The sequence below is a fragment of the Nelusetta ayraudi genome, unplaced genomic scaffold (genome assembly GCF_046127955.1).
Source record: "Nelusetta ayraudi isolate G7.1 ecotype Tasmania unplaced genomic scaffold, CSIRO-AGI_Nayr_v1 ptg000164l, whole genome shotgun sequence".
NCBI lineage: Eukaryota > Metazoa > Chordata > Actinopteri > Tetraodontiformes > Monacanthidae > Nelusetta > Nelusetta ayraudi.
Window position 1 is genome coordinate 67,174 of NW_027466214.1, and position 17,827 is coordinate 85,000.

The window sequence follows — 17,827 nt, forward strand, 5'->3', positions numbered from 1 at the left end:
CTAGACATCCACTATAATGTCCCTATGTGAACTGTGCTGTTTGCAAGTCTTTCAATAAAATTAGCTCCTAAATGTTGGCTGGGCTTTTGATTCTTATTAACTGAAATATGGTTGTGTTTGCAAACCATGCCATTTAAAAAGGGCTACTCTACAGCTTTCCAATGTGTGGCTGAAATTTCATAAAAAAAAAAAAAGACAACTGAAATCAGTTTACCTGAGGCATTCTGGACACTGAGCATTTGGACTAAAAAATGTAGGGCCACAGAGCCCAGATGACCGCAGGTTGCAGGCTTGTCATTCCCATATGTGCCTGCAGAAGATCGATAGGTGCCATTTACTGACCCCAACCTTGGAAATTGTGTTGTATTCTGTTACTTGTCATTCTCTTTATGGTCATTCCGAGCTTTACAAGTGATATTCTTGAATTTCTCATAACGTTCACTCTGCCGCATTCTCTTCCGAGCTTGTGCACAAATGAAAGAAATTCCAGGGTCTCCTTTTCAGTGGCTTTAGCAGGATTATTTTAATTACAAGGTCAATCTTATTGCTCTGCAAAGAATGATTCTCCTCTTCCCATGACTTTTATCAGGGCTTTGATCCTTTGGTCTGTCTTTGTTAAAGGGATATCTCTGTAATTTTAAAGTGGGGTTGTGTGAGGCACTTGTCAATAGAGAGGAAAATAACCACAGGAGATGTTGGTTAAGTCTGCTGCTTTTAGGAGAGACTGCTCAGAGTGCCTGCATATAAGCTGGGCTATACTGGCGGGACAGGTACATTTGCTGCTCGTAATTTTGTGAATTGTGAGGGTTGAGATGCAGAAATGTATGCTGATATAGTGCATACTTTACAAAGAAAATTAATAAATCTTTACTTTTCACTTTTCTACCAGAAAACCCCACTGTTGTGGACTATTTTTCAACACAGCAAAAGGGCTGTTATTCCACCTGAGGTGCACTGATCAGCTATTTGAGTCTGCAAACGTCACAACAGACAGCAACCTCTGGCTGTGTACTCCAGTTCATAAAGGTATCCCACTCAGCATCTGAGGGCCCTGCAAGACACACACGTGTATACAAAAATTATGCTTCAACAACATTGCCTTCCTTTGTGGTAACACTGGGCTGGGTGACAAAAAACAAAAAACAAAACAGAAATAAAAGCAGTAACCGGTTAAACCACACCATCTTATAGAGGAGGCTGACAAGTACAGAAACACTACTAGGCTATTTGGAGTCCAGCCACCAGAGAACTCAGCATTAAACACTCCCACCTCCTGACAAAAAAAAAAAAAAAAAGAAAGAAAGAAAGAAAAGGGGGGGGGGCGGGGGGGAATATCATGACATGTAACTATTTTGATACTTAATCTTTGTTCCGTCTCGAATTCACAAACACGAAACTTCCTGATATCAATTTAATCATAGCCATCGAGTAACATCTGCATAAAATGGTATGTGAATAAAAGAGGGGTAGAGGGGGGGAAAAAACAAACAAGCCTTTAACTAAAGCATTTAAACTAACGTTCGAACGAAAACTTTAAATCTCTCTGAAGTTTCTATCCAAGGTAACAAGTTCGCCGCGTTCTTTCTCCCGGCTGTGGTTTTCATCGCACGAAGCATACAAGTACCATCATGCTCTGTAGGAACATGGGAACCGTCGAAAAGCAGCGTTTTCGCGGGGGGTGGGGCGACTAAAGTACACATTGTACAATAGCACTAAGTCACGATGGAATCACGCTGAAACCAACACTTTGTTTTAACACGAAGCTTTTTGCGATGGTTTCAATGGCATGTAATTAATTTTCTTTCAGTTAACTGAAATCGATCCCCGGTACGGTGACCCCTTGAGGATGCGCGTAATGGTTGTGCCTGTAACGTGCACATGTTGCTGCTTTGCTTTGCATTCATATGAAATAGAGTGAGGGGAAACGGTTCAAGATCAGCCGGGCAGGCAATCGTCCAGCGGAAAAAAAAACTCACAGAGAGAGCCCGCCACCCTGACACACTTTCCAGTTTGCAGGCAGCAGCAACAGTCCTGAACACTTACGGTCTCTGATAGGTTCCTTACTTGAATAACATCAATTTTTCAATACTACAGCTCAGGCCGAGTAATATCGGATGTGGTAAGTTGCGCACACTTGTGTAAGCTGCGTATTGGTTGTTTTAGCCCCAGCTAGTTGGCTAACGTTAGCAGGATAGCTAACAGCGGTGGAAGTGGGAAAAAGTCGTCGGGTGGCTAGATAGCTTTGGCGCTAGCGCGCACGAGCTAACAACTACGCAGTCGTTTGATCTGAGTTATTGATGCTCATTAACGTTAGTTACCGTTAGCTTTTATGGCTAGTCCAGCTGCCTGCGTCGATCGAAGCCAGTAAACCACTATCAGGCAACTGTTACCGCGAAATCGGCGTAGCATATTTGACGTGCACGTGAATGTTGCGTTAATTGGTGTTCTTTGTAAATAAGGTTGACGATAGCATTGGAGCTAGTGGCCACAAACACTATGTGGACGCAATGTTGAAAAAAGCCGTCGCCAAGCTAACTTGTCGCAGGCAACTTTTGGAATAATAAAACACCCCAGATGACCCCTCATCTCGGTGGACACGAGTCGATAAACGGTACAAAAGTACGAGGAAGGAGTTGCGTCGCCAACTTAAATGCAATACATTTTTTTTTTTTTAATGTCTTTGGAGATGCAAGTTAATTTCGTGCCAAGCCCATCAACATTCACGCGATTCACTTGCAACAAAATACTGGGGGGGAAAAGTGGCCTTTTCTAATACAGCATGAATTGTACGTAGGGGAACCCTCAGCATGTGTACCCAAGAATATGCGGCCCACTCTTTTCTTGGGCCTTTGTCATTTCCCAGGCACCCCCTCCCCCAGTATTCTGTCTGCAAGGAATGCCTTGCCCCTAACCCCGATGTGACCGGTTGCCCAGACGCTCAGCATCCAGTCTTGTCTAATTATTACTCTTGTAGCTGCCTCAGTTATCACTGCTTGACCAGTAGACTCCGGTAACATGTGCACAGATGAACCCCCCCCCTCCTCCCCTAAAAATCTTCAGAACACTCTACTCATGTGATGCAGACCATGGGGTCCGAATGTAATGTTTTATTTCACAGTGCGGTATAGCAGGTTCCCCAGGAGATAGATGTAAGCTGCGAGGTTCCGGTAGAAACCGACTCGTCACCAGTTCACGGAAACAAAGGTTTTTGTTACTCTTGTGACTTGGGATGGTTGCCTCGGGAGAATGCTCATTACTTTTGAAAGATATCGGAATAGTCGCGAGATAACCTCGAGTTCAGACTCTTGTTCAAAACGTCTCGTCAACCTGTGTGCAATGAAACGCAAAGCCTTTTTCTCCCGCAGCTCGCTCCAAGAAGTCGGAGCGGTTTCATTGTACATTAATGTACATGATATGCATTTTCTGGTAGTTGGGGGGGGGGGGCGGGACATGTGCGCGTTGGCGTCGGCTTGTCACCCAATGGGCTGCGCGCATGCCTGACAGCATGTTCACAGACGCCCTTCCCTGCGTCACAGCCTCCCCCCTTTCTCTCCATCTGCCATTTTGGTTTTGTTCCCGTCTGCAGTCGCAAAGGCAGCAGCGCATATACATGTAAGAGCCTCTCAGCCACAACGACATAGTGACTCGACAATATTGTGCGACCCCCACGAATTCCCGAGCCGCGTTTCTGTTCTTTCGTACGACCCGTCGGATTTACAAGTTTCGACATTGCTGGCGTCTAGGCACCGCGGGAGAGGAGCGGGTTCGCGTTGGGAAGGGACCGAGAAGGATTATTGGTAAGAAAAGGGAGATCAATGAAGCACGAGTGCAGTGGCTAGTCTTTCATTGTCGAAGGAAGAAGAAGAAGAAGAAAAACAAAAACCTTTACGTTGAAGTTGGGCCGTGACAATTTAGGTTTACGGACACAAATAGCGTTGCTCTGATTGATCTAAATGTGTCCGTTTGAACGCGGCGTCAGGCATTTTATGAGCAGGTTGAGGCGCAGCTACGTTGGCTAGCTTGTAAAGTTGTGTTCGCACCAGGAAAAACACGGGCCTAGGCCGAGCTGCCAATGGGCCGGCTAGCAGTCTGCTGTTTTCCCGGTTTCCTTTAAGTTATTCATGTACCGTCTTGTGTGCTTGCCAAATCACTTAACCGATTAGTAACCGGCATCCTGCTTAAGCGGACTCTTCTTGGCACTGTTGACTGACATTTTGTTTCGGGAAAAATATATATATATTTATATATATATATATATTATTTTTTTCAGAGCATTACCAGGAAGCAAACCTTGTGTATTCAGTCTCTCAATTGAGCTGCTGTACCAGCGAGCCGAGTGACACGGTGCTTCGCTGTAATCGGGTCGGATGCTTTCATTTTGAACAAACAGACACAGGTCGGGCTACAGTCTGAATGTTGTGAATTTAAGTCTACCGCTGCCATAAAGTTAAAAAATAAAAAATAAAAATAAGCACGCGGCTATCGAATTGTCATTAGGCGTGTGGTGTACAACCGGTTTCGTTTACGTTGCTTGTGATTTATCTGCATTGGATGCGGAAATAGTGTCTTACCTCGTTTGCCATGGGGTGGGAATCCATTGGAGAGTCGGTGTGTTTCATTTCCTCTGTGTGTCTGTGGTCGGATTATATATTTAATCACGGATTTGCCAATATATAAAAAATAATTACGCTTGGGTTTTAACCACAGCTTTATTTTTTATTTATTTTTTTTCTACCGGAGGACAGTTCCAGCGTTGTATTGTTCACCTGCAAGCACCATGAGGTGTTGTTCACTTTACCGCAGTGAAGTTTTAATGATTCAGCTCTTTTTGCTCGGAGTGGCATTGGCAGTCCTCAACCGGCGAAAAATCAACAATAGGAACGTATGAACAGGCCAGTGTTGTCCCTAAGCTGGAAAAGAACTAAATGGAGGATAATGCTGCTATTCATGACTCTTCCTAGGCGCTAGGTTTTCTGACAGGTTTGTGATTTTGGACTGGGGCCAGAGCAGCTGCCCCTCGACTAGAAGTCCTCCCTTCAACATCAAGGAATTCTGTGGCCTTTAGCAGCGTGCAATTGAACCACGGCCCTGAATTATTTATACATCCCTCGTGTATAAAACCAAAATATAAGCTCTCTGCGAAAGTGTCCGCTGTTAGTTTAATTAGGTTTTTTTTTAATGCATCCATGTATCATTCATTTCCCCTATAAACCAAGTTTGTGTAAAATATGAATCGATAACCAGAGCAGCTTGGTTTCGGTCTCTTCGCCTTCCAAGCTGCATACGTGTATATTCATGACTTGGTGTTTTACAGATGTCCAGCTCGCCGCTGTCCAAGAAGCGTCGCTTGTCAGGAACAGAGACGAAGACGGGATCCCATTGCTCCTCCTCTAACTCTGTCAGAACTGATCTGCCCCATACACCTGCCAACGTAAGCTTGAATTTGATGCACTCTCTTCAAAATTCGTCGATGCCCATTTGGCTGTGCTGTCGGCACATCTTCATCCATTACGTTTAAGAGCAAGTTGCATTGGAAATGTTGCATTCCTGCCATCGGTTTTCGCTCTAGTCATTTTCTGCAGCATCAGTTCATGTGACTGGATTTACTGCTTTATTAGGAAATGGGTCCATCTTCCTCGTAGTCTGTTCTTCCATTCAACATGCAGATAATGAAATGCCAAAGTGTTGGAAAAATTCTATTTGCCTTTTATCCTTCCACCTTTTTGGTGTCTTTTGTATATAAAAGTGGAGTTCCACCTTTTGTTGTCTTTGGTATATAAAAGTGGAAGAGAAATTCTGAGGTACGATTATAGCGTTACAGTAATGCAACAAGACGGTGTGAAGTCAACACAAGGGGCACAAAAAAGTTTAGGAATTGTTATTTTCAGAGGTCCCCTTTAAAACTCAGAGGTGACATGATGACTGTTCTTTGTGCATTGAAGAACCTCTTTAAGTCTCCATTCTGTTTTCTGGTAAATCAATGGGTGAGAATTGTCTGTCAGATGTATGTCAGCCATTTTAGTTTTTTTAGTTTTTTTTTGTATAGCATGCAAAGTAGACATTGCATAAAAAATTTCCAGATGTTTAGTTTATCGTTCAATATTCTAAAAGCAGAGTACGGTTTGCTCTTGTGATTGATTTTAATGTTTTTCAGGCCTTTGAATTCATTTAATTTTCCTTTAATTAGGAAGGACAGACTACAAACAATTTCTTATTAGCAACTGCAACCTGACAAGGCGAGACCTCTTTAAACCAATTAAAATGAAGTGATTACACAAGATAAGCAAACATTTACAACAGATTTCTCCCTTAACTTTCAATGTATGTTGTCATACACATGCGAGAAATGTGTAGTAAGGTTTAAGAATTAACTCATTTTTTTATGTTGTTTCAAATCAGGGGCGGGGGGGGAATAGAATTTAGTAAAGAGCATTATTGAAACCTATTTCTCTCCACAGGGCATGGCTAAGAATGGAAATGATGCTGAAATCGATGAAGGCCTGTACTCCAGACAACTGTAAGCACCGCATTTCTAGACTCTGTAAATTGTCACCATTCAAAGTGTACTTTGGTTTTATCTGTGCTGATTGTGCGCTCTTGCCTGCAGCTACGTGTTGGGCCATGATGCTATGAAGCGCATGCAGAACTCCAATGTCCTCATCTCTGGTATGAGAGGCCTGGGAGTGGAGATTGCCAAGAATGTCATCTTGGGAGGAGTTCGGAGTGTGACTGTGCACGACCAAGGAGTTGCAGAATGGAGGGATCTTTCCTCCCAGGTGTGTACAGGGGTGCATGGATCACTCACTAGCCTTGTCTTACAATACAGTGTGAAACGGTTTATTGTGCAATATTTTTGTTTTTTTGTTAGTGCTTGGCTCTAATCCTAATTCCCAGCTGCAATTAATCTCCATATGAGTCACTTGCGTTGCATTGTTTCTGTCCAAAACGACAATTGCAGCCACCCCCACTGCGGCTCACCATAGCCTGACCCGCATTCATCAGCAGGTGGTCTCTGGGTCATCATCAGAGTAGGGCGTGAGGCTGTTTTGCAGTATCAGCGGTTGTTGATGTTGGTAGTTGGAGGCCCTGAACATCCAATTGACAGGGGCCAAGTCATAAAATATATATTGGACTAATAAAGTATGTCACGTGTTACTTTTTACCTCCATAAAATCTCTTATGTGTTTGGCTTGTTGGTGAGGTCTTATTTCACCCGTGAACAAACGCTAAGACTGAAGCAGTAACTCCAGTTAGGGTTAGGTTCGTGATATGACTTTTTCAACAATATAGCGTGCGTGTACAGACTTGATTAAAATGCGTGCACAGCCCAGTGCCCCGGTGGAGTGTCTGCACTGAGCCAGAGTCTTGCAGGTCTTCAACTGCTGTATGTGATTTCAGTTTTTTATGTATAATAATCACCTTCAATAACTCAGATGTTGGCCAAAGCTCATGCGTTTTAAATTGAAGTTTGAATGAAGTGCACAAGGAACCCCACCCATCTTTATATTATTACTCACTCCATTGCCCTTTGCTTCATTTATTACATCAGAACTCAAAGGAAACTGCCTTTCGTTTCAGTTTTACCTTCGGGAAGAGGATTTGGGGAAGAACAGAGCAGAAGTGAGTCAGTCTCGTTTGGCTGAACTCAACAGTTATGTGCCTGTGACAGCCTGCACTGGCGCTCTCACCGAGGACTGCTTGACCAAGTTCCAGGTATAAATGGAATTGCAGAATGTCCAGCCGTCTTCATCACTGCGAACATGGTGGAAGATTGCCCTTTTAAAAAAAAAAAGGAATGTCTTGATGTGGTTGTTTGGACCCTCAGGTGGTGGTGCTGACCAACTCCACTTTGGAGGAGCAGCATCAGTTGGGGGAGTTATGTCACAACAAAGGAATCAAGCTGGTCATTGCTGACACTCGTGGTCTCTTTGGGTGAGTTCCTGAGAAGCCTTCACTGCACCACTTTGCCATCAGTCCAAACACCGTTTTAATGTTTGTGCATTGTTCTTTGTAGGCAACTCTTCTGCGACTTTGGTGACGACATGATCGTGTACGATACCAACGGAGAGCAGCCTCTGAGTGCCATGATATCCATGATCACAAAGGTTTGTCTATGCAGTGTTTTGTTCCCCTTGCTGATGTTATAGGATGGTAAAGTGTGCTTTTTGACACCGGTCTTGCTGTGATCCGTGCAGGACAATCCGGGAGTGGTCACGTGTCTGGATGAGGCTCGTCACGGCTTTGAGAGTGGAGACTACGTGACCTTCACTGAGGTTCAGGGTATGACGGAGCTCAATGGCTGCCAGCCAGTGGAGATCAAAGTCCTGGGTGAGGCCTTGTTCCGTTCTGGAGAAGCTGATGGTGGACTTGCCCGTGTTAAGACCATTAAAACTATCGGGACTATTTGCTTTCAGGCCCCTACACCTTCAGCATTTGCGACACAGCTGGCTATACAGACTATGTGAGAGGAGGAATCGTCTCCCAGGTCAAGATGCCCAAGAAGATCTCCTTTGTAAGTGACTCTCGTTAACGGGTTGAGTCGTAATGTCAAAACGGTCATCAAAACGCTATCACAATGAGTTGTTTTCTAAGCTGAGTCTTTTATCATTGTCTGCAGAAATCTCTTTCTTCCTCCATGAGTGAGCCAGAGTTCATGATGACAGACTTTGCCAAGTTTGATCGACCAGGGCAGCTTCATTTGGGCTTCCAGGCTATCTATGCTTTCCAGAAGAAACATAGCCGCCTTCCCACACCCTGGAGCCAGGTTAAGCCTCACTGTTTTGTTTCTTGCATGTGTCTTGCATGGTACTGAAAAAGTGTGTGCATTGATGATTTTCTCATAGAAAATAATTCAAGTCCACAAATGTGAAAAATCATCAGTGTGTGGATTTCAGTCTGTTCTCCAGTGACGATTCAGCCATGCTAATACTGATGTACCGGGCAGATTTTGCATGTCTGCCTTGGTGCAAGTGAGTTCAACTCACCTTCTCACGCTGACGTTTTCAGTGTGTGCTGAGGAGTAAAAAAAAAAAAAAAGATTACAGTGACCCTTTAACAGGACTATTTGAATGGTACTGGACACGCTGGTTTAGCTGTAACATGTTGGGTTCTCTGTGTTCCAGGCTGATGGTGAGGAGCTGCTGTCTCTGGTCAAAGAGTTGAACTCTACCCAGACAGGATCAGCCAAAGTAGAGCAGTTGGACGAGGCTCTCCTCAAGAAACTGTCCTATGTTGCTGCTGGTGACCTGGCCCCTGTCAATGCCTTCATCGGGGGTCTGGCTGCACAGGAAGTGATGAAGGTCAGTCTGTTGCCTCATAATCCTGTCACGTTGCTCTACGTGGGTGCAGAAACTGTGACAGAAAGTCATGTATTCCCTTTGATCCCTCTCCATGACTCGTTTCCTTCCGTAGGCGTGCACTGGAAAATTCATGCCCATCATGCAGTGGTTGTACTTCGATGCCCTGGAGTGCCTGGCTGAAGAGGATGGCGTCATGCTGACAGAGGAGGAATGCAGCCCTGTAAGTGTGAATTGGCAACCGCGGCGATGGTCAGAGCTGCTGATAAAAGATGGATGAGCGGCATGATCGTGAACAGTTGTGTTACACCAGTTTCTTTTTTTAATCTCCTCCTTTCAGAGGAACTGCCGTTACGATGGGCAAATTGCAGTTTTTGGCTCAAAGCTGCAGGAGCTGCTTGGCAAGCAGCGTTACTTCCTGGTGAGTGGGCTCGTGTGTGCGCGTCTGTTTCTATGTTTCGCACCTGCGTTGCTGTCACTGTTCTGCCGGCGTGGGTTTTTTTTCTCCCGACTGTTGTGAGGAATTTTTATTGAACAAAATGTTTATGATTCCAGGTGGGGGCGGGCGCCATCGGCTGTGAGCTGATGAAAAACTTTGCCATGGTGGGCCTGGCAGCTGGGGAGGGCGAGGTCATCGTAACGGACATGGACACCATTGAGAAGTCGAACCTCAACAGACAGTTTCTCTTCAGACCGTCTGACGTCACGGTCAGTATTTGCTCTGCTCTTCTCGTTTATGGCGCCTGAAAAGCAGAATGTTTGGATAAGTTGATGAGTTATCCTTGGGGTTTTTTTATCAGTTAAGTTAACCCATGAAATTGACTTCAGATTATTTCCTGCTCTTTATAAAACTTAAACATAGCTTTTTCACTCAATGGCTGTAGGCTGTTGTCGCAGCTCGACACTATCTGGTTACCTCAGAATGCCAGGAGACTTACTTAGTGGAATGTTTTTTTATAATGCTATGTTTGTTTAATGTGCTGAAAGTCAAACAAATTGAAAAAATGCCAATCTATACAAATTGATTAGAATGTATTTTTTTCAAGGAGTGATGTGTCCTCACTGAGTCTTATCTGAGGACAGCGTGTGCCTTGAGTTTTCACAGTCGGCATAGCGCTGTATTAAAAATCTCTGGGCACTGAAATAACTTTTATAAATACTTTTTTCTATCATTTTGTTTTGGCAGCTTCAAGAAGACCATTATTCAGCACTTGTTTTTTTTCCAACTCACTTGAAGCCAAAACTAATAATATCCCTCTTTATGTACTCTTAGAAAATGAAGAGTGACACAGCAGCTGCTGCTGTGAAGCAGATGAACCCATCCATCAGGATCACGCCCCATCAGAACCGGGTGGGACCCGACACGGAGCGAGTCTATGACGACGACTTCTTTGAGAGCCTGGACGGAGTGGCCAATGCACTTGACAATGTTGACGCACGTAAGAAAAGCAGACGTCTGTCAGTTCATTGGAGTCCTTGATTAGCTGTTTGTCGTTGAATTCCATCTCTCCGAGCTTCCTTAGCTGCATTGTTTTTCTCTGTTGTACAGGTATGTACATGGATCGGAGGTGCGTGTACTACCGCAAACCTTTACTGGAGTCCGGCACACTGGGAACCAAAGGCAACGTCCAGGTTGTGATCCCCTTCCTCACAGAATCCTACAGCTCCAGCCAGGACCCGCCTGAAAAGTCCATCCCCATCTGCACCCTCAAAAACTTCCCCAACGCCATCGAGCACACGCTGCAGGTGGGTGTCTGGAGAGGCTGTCTGTCGGAGCCAATCATTTTGAATTTGGCTCTGAAATATAGAAATGGCATCATGAGATGGTAGAAATCTTGATGAAATGTTTTTCTTTTCTGACTTTGTTGATTATAAAATAATAATAACCTTGCTCTTGTCCTTTCTTGTGTCTTGTCTTTAGTGGGCCCGTGATGAGTTTGAGGGTCTCTTCAAACAGCCACCAGAGAGCGCCATGCAGTACCTCACGTGAGTGTCCTCCTTTATTATGCAATTTCAAAATGATCATTTTTAGCCCTTGTTGTATGGTTACCTTGTTGACAACATAGCAGAACAACATAGGATAGAGGTGATTGGTCCTTCAGGTCGCCGGGTCGATAATCAACTTTCTCTTTCCAGAGATCCAAAGTTCATGGAACGCACCCTGAAGCTTACCGGGGCTCAGCCTGTGGAGGTGCTGGAGGCCGTTTACAAGAGTCTGGTCACAGACTGTCCCCACAGCTGGGCAGACTGTGTCGCCTGGGCTCGCAACCACTGGCAGTGTCAGTACAGCAACAACATCCGGCAGCTATTGCACAACTTCCCCCCAGATCAGGTGTGTGAGTGTGCTAATGATTGTTATCTGCGTCGTCGTCGTCATTTTCCTTGGTTTATTTTTGACTGCTCACACCATCTCGGAAGATCTTATCTCTGTTTTGTTTTTTGGTTTTTTGGGGTTTTTTTTTTTCAATTACTAGTGTTGAACCAAGGTTGGAGAAAACGAGGGCTTTAGAGTTCCTCAGACAAGGATTCTTAAACTGTAACAACGACCACTTTACCGTTCGGACTGCTGCTTTAGCAGTAGTTGAAAGTTGCGTGTGAGATTTTGTGTTCAGCCTTAATTCAGCCGAGTTGGTTTTCCTCTGTGCAAAGCGCTTTGAGACATCTTTGGATGTGTTCTAGCACTGTGCAAATAAAAGTTGATTGATTTAAATAAAAAATAAATAAAAAAAAAAGATACATGTATATTAAAACGCATTGATTCATGTTTTTATTTCTCAGCTTACAAGCTCTGGCGCCCCCTTCTGGTCTGGCCCAAAGAGGTGTCCTCATCCCCTAGACTTTAGCACTAGCAACGTAAGTTCAGCGTTCTTGAGCACAGCTCGTGCACCAGTCCATGTTCCAGGTTGGATGTAACTGGAGGCTGGTTTTTTGGCAGGAGCTACACATGGACTACGTGCTGGCAGGAGCCAACCTGCTCGCCCAGACGTACGGCTTGCCAGGTAGCACCGACCGTGCAGGCTTGGCGAAGATTCTACAGAATGTCAACGTGCCCGTGTTTACTCCTCGCTCGGGGGTCAAAATCCACGTGTCCGACCAGGACTTGCAGAACAGCAATTCCTCCGTCGGTGAGACGCACGTTTATCTGCACCAAAGCAGCTGAACACTTCTAATCATCACCCGCTTTGAAGATCTGAGATGTTCTAATTAAGACTCATTGATCCCTGTATGATCAGACGACTCTAGACTGGAGGAACTGAAGACCCAGCTGCCTACTCCTGAGACTTCCCAGTTCAATCTCAGCCCCCTTGACTTTGAGAAGGTAGATCATTTTTTTTCCTTTACGTCCTCATTGTGACCTACATGCCCAGCTCTGTCTGGTCGCCTGATGGTGTTTCTTCCTGCGTCTAGGATGACGACACCAATTTCCATATGGACTTTATCGTAGCAGCATCCAACCTGAGGGCAGAGAACTACGACATTCCCCCAGCAGATAGACACAAGGTGGGAGCGAGGCAGCTGTCCAGTGCTTCACACTCAACGATTGGACCCGATGTCTCTAGTCTTTCATGCTTTCTGGCTGCACTCACTGACCCTTCATTTTCTTGCCAGAGCAAACTGATAGCTGGCAAGATCATCCCTGCGATTGCTACGACCACAGCGGCAGTGGTGGGCCTGGTGTGTCTAGAGCTCATCAAGATCATCCAGGGACACAAGAAGCTGGAGTCGTTCAAGAATGGCTTCATGAACTTGGCCCTGCCCTTCTTCGCCTTCTCCGAGCCCATTGCTGCTCCCAGGCACAAGGTGAGGTACCTGCAGAATCAGCACATTGCTTTTCAGCTCTTAACATGTTCCAAAACGTCTATCTCTCTCTCTGTCTCACTCACACGCACACACACACACACACACACACACACACACAGGATGTGGGCGCCGTCGTAAGGCAGCAGTCTGTTCTCCTGTGATGATTCAGCCATGCTAATACTGATGCACCAGGCAGATTTTGTGAATCTGTCCTGGGTGCAAGTGAGTTTAACTCGCCTTCTCACGCAGTATGGCAACACATTATGTGGAATCTCTAGTTAAAACATTACACATTATCACGCTGCTTGTTCGCTGCACATCCAGCATGAGTATGGGACAAATAAAGATCTTTGATATTGCATAAAAGCACCTCACACTGCTGATGGTGTGACAGTCCCAAATATTTAGTTGGGAGAAATGAGCCTTGAACATTTTGACACATCAGTGATGCATTTGTTCAGTATTGTCCTGATATTTAGCTGGCTTACCTCGGTCTGCATACCCTCTTTTTTTCTAATGCAGTACTACGAGATTGAGTGGTCGTTGTGGGATCGGTTTGAAGTCACGGGGCAGCAGTCCAGCGGCGAGGAGATGACCCTCCGACAGTTCCTGGACCACTTTAAAGTACAGTGCTTCCTTCTTTTTCTTTTTTTTTCTTTTTTTTTGTTCTTCCTTTCTCTTTTGGTCTCCTCTTACCGTTCTCCTCTCTCCTTCCCTTCCTTCCAGAACGAGCATAAACTGGAGATCACCATGCTGTCTCAGGGAGTGTCCATGCTCTATTCCTTCTTTATGCCTGCGGCCAAACTCAAAGAGAGACTCGACCTGCCGTGAGTACCAGCTCAACACTTGCACGTCCCACTTCCCATCTGTCAGAAGCTGTTGTCATTTCTTTTTTTAAATTATTATTTGATTTTTTTTTTCTTCCTTCCTTCCTTCCTTCCTTCCGTGCATCCTGCAGGATGACCGAGATCGTGACCAAGGTGTCCAAGAAGAAGCTGGGCAAGCATGTGAAAGCCCTGGTGTTCGAGCTGTGCTGCAACGACCTGTCGGACGAGGACGTGGAGGTTCCCTATGTCAGATACACCATCCGCTGAGCTCCACCCTGGACCCGTCCACAGGAAGAGGGGGTGGGAGGGGAAGGAAGGGGGAGGGGGGTTGCCCTGAATGAGGAGTTGAGTTCTGGAATGGGGACGGGGGAGTGGGAGAGTGAGTTGATGGCATTCAGCTCCTCTGGATCAATCAGTTGTTTATGATGTTTTTTTGTTGTTTTTTTTTTTTTTTTTTTGCGGCCCATGGTTTGTGTGTGACCCTGTGCCTGAGTGTACATAGTCCCCGGAAGCTGACATCGTGACGCCCGTCTGCGTGTTAGGGATCCGCTCCGGCCATTGAAGGGGGGAGGGAAGGAAGGAGCAGCATGCATACTAGACCTCCTCATGTTTCTCAGTAGCCCAAGATCTTTGCTGAGTTCTGTTTTTTTTTTTTTTTTAAGCCTTAGTCTTCTCTGGGCACTCGGTAGCTCCGCCCACGTCCATCCGCCGCATCCTCACAGTCCCACCAGTGCACCTGAGGAAGGGTCATTAAACGCAGCCAGTCATCTGTCTCCCCTCTGTCCTCCCTGCTTTCTTCCCTCCTCCCCTCCCCCTCCTGCGACCCCTGTCTCGTGCACCTCAGCCCCCACACAAGTTTTGTTTAAAAAGGAAAAATAAACTGATAAAAATGGACCTCGATAAAATAAAAGTTAAGCCAAGACCGTCAGCACACACAAAGGAATCTGCTCCACTCTGTAAAACACTTCCTGCAACTCTCCACCAGACCACATTATAAAATGGTAGAAGCACTTGAAGATGCCTGTTAAAAATAAATAAATAAATAAAATAAATAAAAAACCCCTCTTGGAAAACCTGTCCTGACTGGAACCATTCAGACCCGCACAGTGGTCACTGGTGTGAGGAGCCGCTCCAGCGGAGCCTCAACCAGCACCATGTGTGAGACGGGTCACCAGTTTTTACTTTGCTCCTTGTTTTATGTGTTTTGTTCATTTTTATTGCATTTTACGTGGATGAGGGCGGAGAAATTCTGGACACACCCCTCAATGTTCATAAACTGTCTTCTTTCTACTTTACCTCCAAATGACTACAGTATACAAACACAAGGTGATGAAATGTATCGAGAAGTGGGAACACTTAGTGTGATTAGTGAATAAAGATGTAAAACATGCTCGACTTGTTTGTTTCTTCCGTCACTGCAGGCGCCACTGTTGCTCAGTGGACGGCAACTTGTCAAAACGCGTAATGTGTGTGCGGCCTGAGCTGCGTGTGGCTTTTAGTATCTTCACCAGAGTCGCAGCCACTTGTCAACCCACAGGTGATCAACTCATTTAAATCCTCAAGTTTGCTGTTTTACTGCCGGTTGGCTGGTTGATTGAGAATAAAGTACGGTGCCATAGTTAACTGGTGGAAAATTGAGAAAAGTGCAGCTTTGAAAAGCTCCTCCCTGCGATGAACACACACACACACACACACGATGCATGAAGAGTGCGATTCAAAAGGATGTGGTCGATTGTGAGATGAGGAAGAAAGCGAGAAGGAAGAGCTGCAACGACTCTGCAAACAACTGCTGCTGCACTGCACGCTGACTAGCCGGAGGAAGCCTGCTGCTGCTGCTGCTGCTGCTGCGGTGAATTTGGACCTCTCGCCCTTCGAGGACGGCCGACGTCTCTGGACATGCACTGACAGCTGGGTAGAGATGGAAGTGGAGGAGGCCGGTGAAGAAGCAGCGGCGGCGACGACTTCCTGGTATGAGACACGTTCAACCTTAAACTGTTCTCCACCATGGCTCCTTCTCTTCTCTGTGACTCTTAAGGGTGACCTTGGTGTGTAGGAGGTCCATCTGTGGAACCGCATCTGCATTTAGGCTGTCAGACATGAAACCTGTGGCCAGACCTCACTGATCAGCAGTGCCATCTTTTTTTTTTTTCTTCTTTTTTTAAAAAAAAAAACGCATGCTCAGCGCTTTCACGGCCAACTCTTTTTGTGATGTCCATGGATCATTTTTTTTTTTTTGGTTCTGTTTTTGTTTGTCTTTGTCGGCAGGTGTCCGCTGCCGGGTGAAGTGCACCCCTCTGTGTGCGATCATGCCGGGGTAGGTCACGTCCTCTCCCCGACTTCTCTCCCTTTCTGGGGCCGATGAGGAACCTGCTCACACACGCGGTTTTGTTGCTTTTCAGAAGAAGAGAAAACAGGAGCAGCCGGGTCCTGGACCTGTGATCCGGATCATAGAGGTACACTCACTCACCCACTCACTCACTCACTCGCTCTCCCCTGGTTAAAGTGCATTAACTGATGAGTTAGTTCATCCATGGAAGCTTACGTCGACTCTTCTCTTCTTTCTTGGCCTCTGTTTCGCAGTTTGAGAGGAAATTAGAAACCCGCACCTTTGACCACAGTGCTCGGTTCTATAGTGCAGCAGAGAAGGTCAAGAGCTTCACTCTGAGCTGTGAATGCACAAGCAGAAACACACACTTTCTATTTTGGTCACAGGCACTTGTTTTCTTCTGTTTTTTCGAAGTGTGAACTTTTCTGACCTTGAAACACCTCTCTTGCTTCACTGCAAAGCTGAACGCACAACCGGTGCGGTGGTTAGTTGGAGCCGAACAGGCCGACATCTTGTCTCTCTCTCTCTCTCTTTTTTTTTTCTGTTTTTTTTTTTTTTACTACAGAGAGACAGTTTCAACCTCCTTCCTCTTTGAAAGTGTCACTCAGGAAACGAGAGCTGTGCACCGTGAGCCACCTCAGCCCCTTCACTGCGTCTCTGCTCTCCTCTCTGGCCTCCTTCCTCCAGCCTCTTCGCCTCCTTCCTCTAAAAAAAAAAAAAAAAAACAACAAAAAAAAAGAAACCAACGCCCTTCAACATGTTGCCCCATATTTGCAGGATGACGAGGACGACGAGGAGGAGGACGAAATGATGATGTGCGACCACATGAAGGACACTGAGGTGAGATTTCTGCTTCCCCTTTTTTGCAGAACTGCCGAGCAGTAACGACCCACGGAGCAACGTGGCCCTTCAAGTCTTCAAAAAGTCTTCAGGTGTTTTACATTTTGTCCTTGCCGATTCCGTTTCAGGAGCCCTGCAACAAAAGAGTCAAACCTGTGGCCAAGTCCAACAGCCTGACGGGGGTCATCACGCCGGCCAAGACCTCGGCTTTTAAGCGCATCCAGTCCATCTCAGTATGTCCTCCCCCCCCCCACCCCCCCCCCCCCCCCAAAACCCAACCCCGGAAGAAAGCATGCCCGCTGGAGCAATCGCGGCCGCGCACGTGACCATTCTCTTTCTTCTTCTTTTTTTCTGGTTTTGCACGCTGCGCTCCCCCTCGCCTCGCAGCGCTCCATCAGTTTTCGCACCGAGCCTCGGCCTGTGACCTTGGCCCCGCTGCGGCCCCGCGCCAAGGCCTCGTCCTTCCCTCGCCGGCGCAACAGCCAGTGCTGGAGCGACACGGTGGAGAGTCACGACCTCACGGCCAAGGAGATCAAACGTCAGGAGGTGAGTGCGCGCGGGTATTTCCAGAAAACCAAAACCTTCCTCAGCCCCCCCCCCCCCTTTCAGTCATCATGGCAGCAGGCCTGAGGTCACAGCGCTGAGCGGATGCTCTACGTTTCTGTGAAGTAGGTCGCCGCCACTGCAGGGTTGTTCTTTCTTTTAAAAAAAAAGAAGAAAAAAAAGAGGATGTGAGC

General features: G+C 46.1%; 2 protein-coding genes and 2 non-coding genes across 11 annotated transcripts in view; all 4 read left to right on the forward strand.

Moving 5' to 3' along the window:
* The first annotated feature begins 654 nt into the window (after nucleotides 1-654).
* On the forward strand, nucleotides 655-15,314 carry uba1 (ubiquitin-like modifier activating enzyme 1). Of its 5 annotated transcripts, XM_076014074.1 has the most exons (27): nucleotides 655-770; nucleotides 890-1,026; nucleotides 5,315-5,431; nucleotides 6,459-6,517; nucleotides 6,608-6,776; nucleotides 7,579-7,713; nucleotides 7,826-7,932; nucleotides 8,015-8,105; nucleotides 8,196-8,328; nucleotides 8,415-8,512; nucleotides 8,618-8,764; nucleotides 9,123-9,299; nucleotides 9,412-9,519; nucleotides 9,637-9,717; nucleotides 9,852-10,004; nucleotides 10,570-10,735; nucleotides 10,846-11,042; nucleotides 11,218-11,282; nucleotides 11,433-11,628; nucleotides 12,075-12,149; nucleotides 12,232-12,421; nucleotides 12,530-12,615; nucleotides 12,705-12,797; nucleotides 12,906-13,097; nucleotides 13,620-13,721; nucleotides 13,824-13,924; nucleotides 14,056-15,314. In XM_076014074.1, exons 3-27 carry the CDS (start codon nucleotides 5,315-5,317, stop codon nucleotides 14,189-14,191), a joined length of 3,174 nt encoding a protein of 1,057 aa, XP_075870189.1. In that variant the 5' UTR covers nucleotides 655-770; nucleotides 890-1,026; the 3' UTR covers nucleotides 14,192-15,314. The 5 variants fall into 5 exon arrangements, with proteins under 5 accessions (XP_075870189.1, XP_075870185.1, XP_075870188.1 ...); XM_076014070.1 differs by lacking the exons at nucleotides 655-770; nucleotides 890-1,026 and adding an exon at nucleotides 1,906-2,119; XM_076014073.1 differs by lacking the exons at nucleotides 655-770; nucleotides 890-1,026 and adding an exon at nucleotides 3,470-3,612.
* On the forward strand, nucleotides 8,901-9,021 carry LOC142880281 (small nucleolar RNA U6-53/MBII-28). Its single transcript, XR_012925412.1, has one exon. It is a non-coding gene; the product is annotated as a small nucleolar RNA U6-53/MBII-28 (small nucleolar RNA).
* LOC142880280 (small nucleolar RNA U6-53/MBII-28) lies at nucleotides 13,250-13,354 on the forward strand. Its single transcript, XR_012925411.1, has one exon. It is a non-coding gene; the product is annotated as a small nucleolar RNA U6-53/MBII-28 (small nucleolar RNA).
* Nucleotides 15,315-15,649: 335 nt separating the features above from the next.
* The window catches only part of arhgef3l (Rho guanine nucleotide exchange factor (GEF) 3, like), a 6,694-nt gene continuing 4,516 nt past the window's right edge, over nucleotides 15,650-17,827 (forward strand). Inside the window, exons 1-6 of one of the 4 annotated variants that reach the window (XM_076014042.1) lie at nucleotides 15,650-15,892; nucleotides 16,190-16,238; nucleotides 16,324-16,386; nucleotides 17,040-17,090; nucleotides 17,219-17,323; nucleotides 17,478-17,636. In XM_076014042.1, coding sequence (XP_075870157.1) covers nucleotides 15,843-15,892; nucleotides 16,190-16,238; nucleotides 16,324-16,386; nucleotides 17,040-17,090; nucleotides 17,219-17,323; nucleotides 17,478-17,636 — 477 coding nt within the window. In that variant the 5' untranslated portion in view covers nucleotides 15,650-15,842. Of the gene's footprint in view, nucleotides 15,893-16,189; nucleotides 16,239-16,323; nucleotides 16,387-17,027; nucleotides 17,091-17,218; nucleotides 17,324-17,477; nucleotides 17,637-17,827 lie in introns of all 4 variants that reach the window. The other 3 variants (XM_076014043.1, XM_076014039.1, XM_076014040.1) reach the window with 3 other exon arrangements.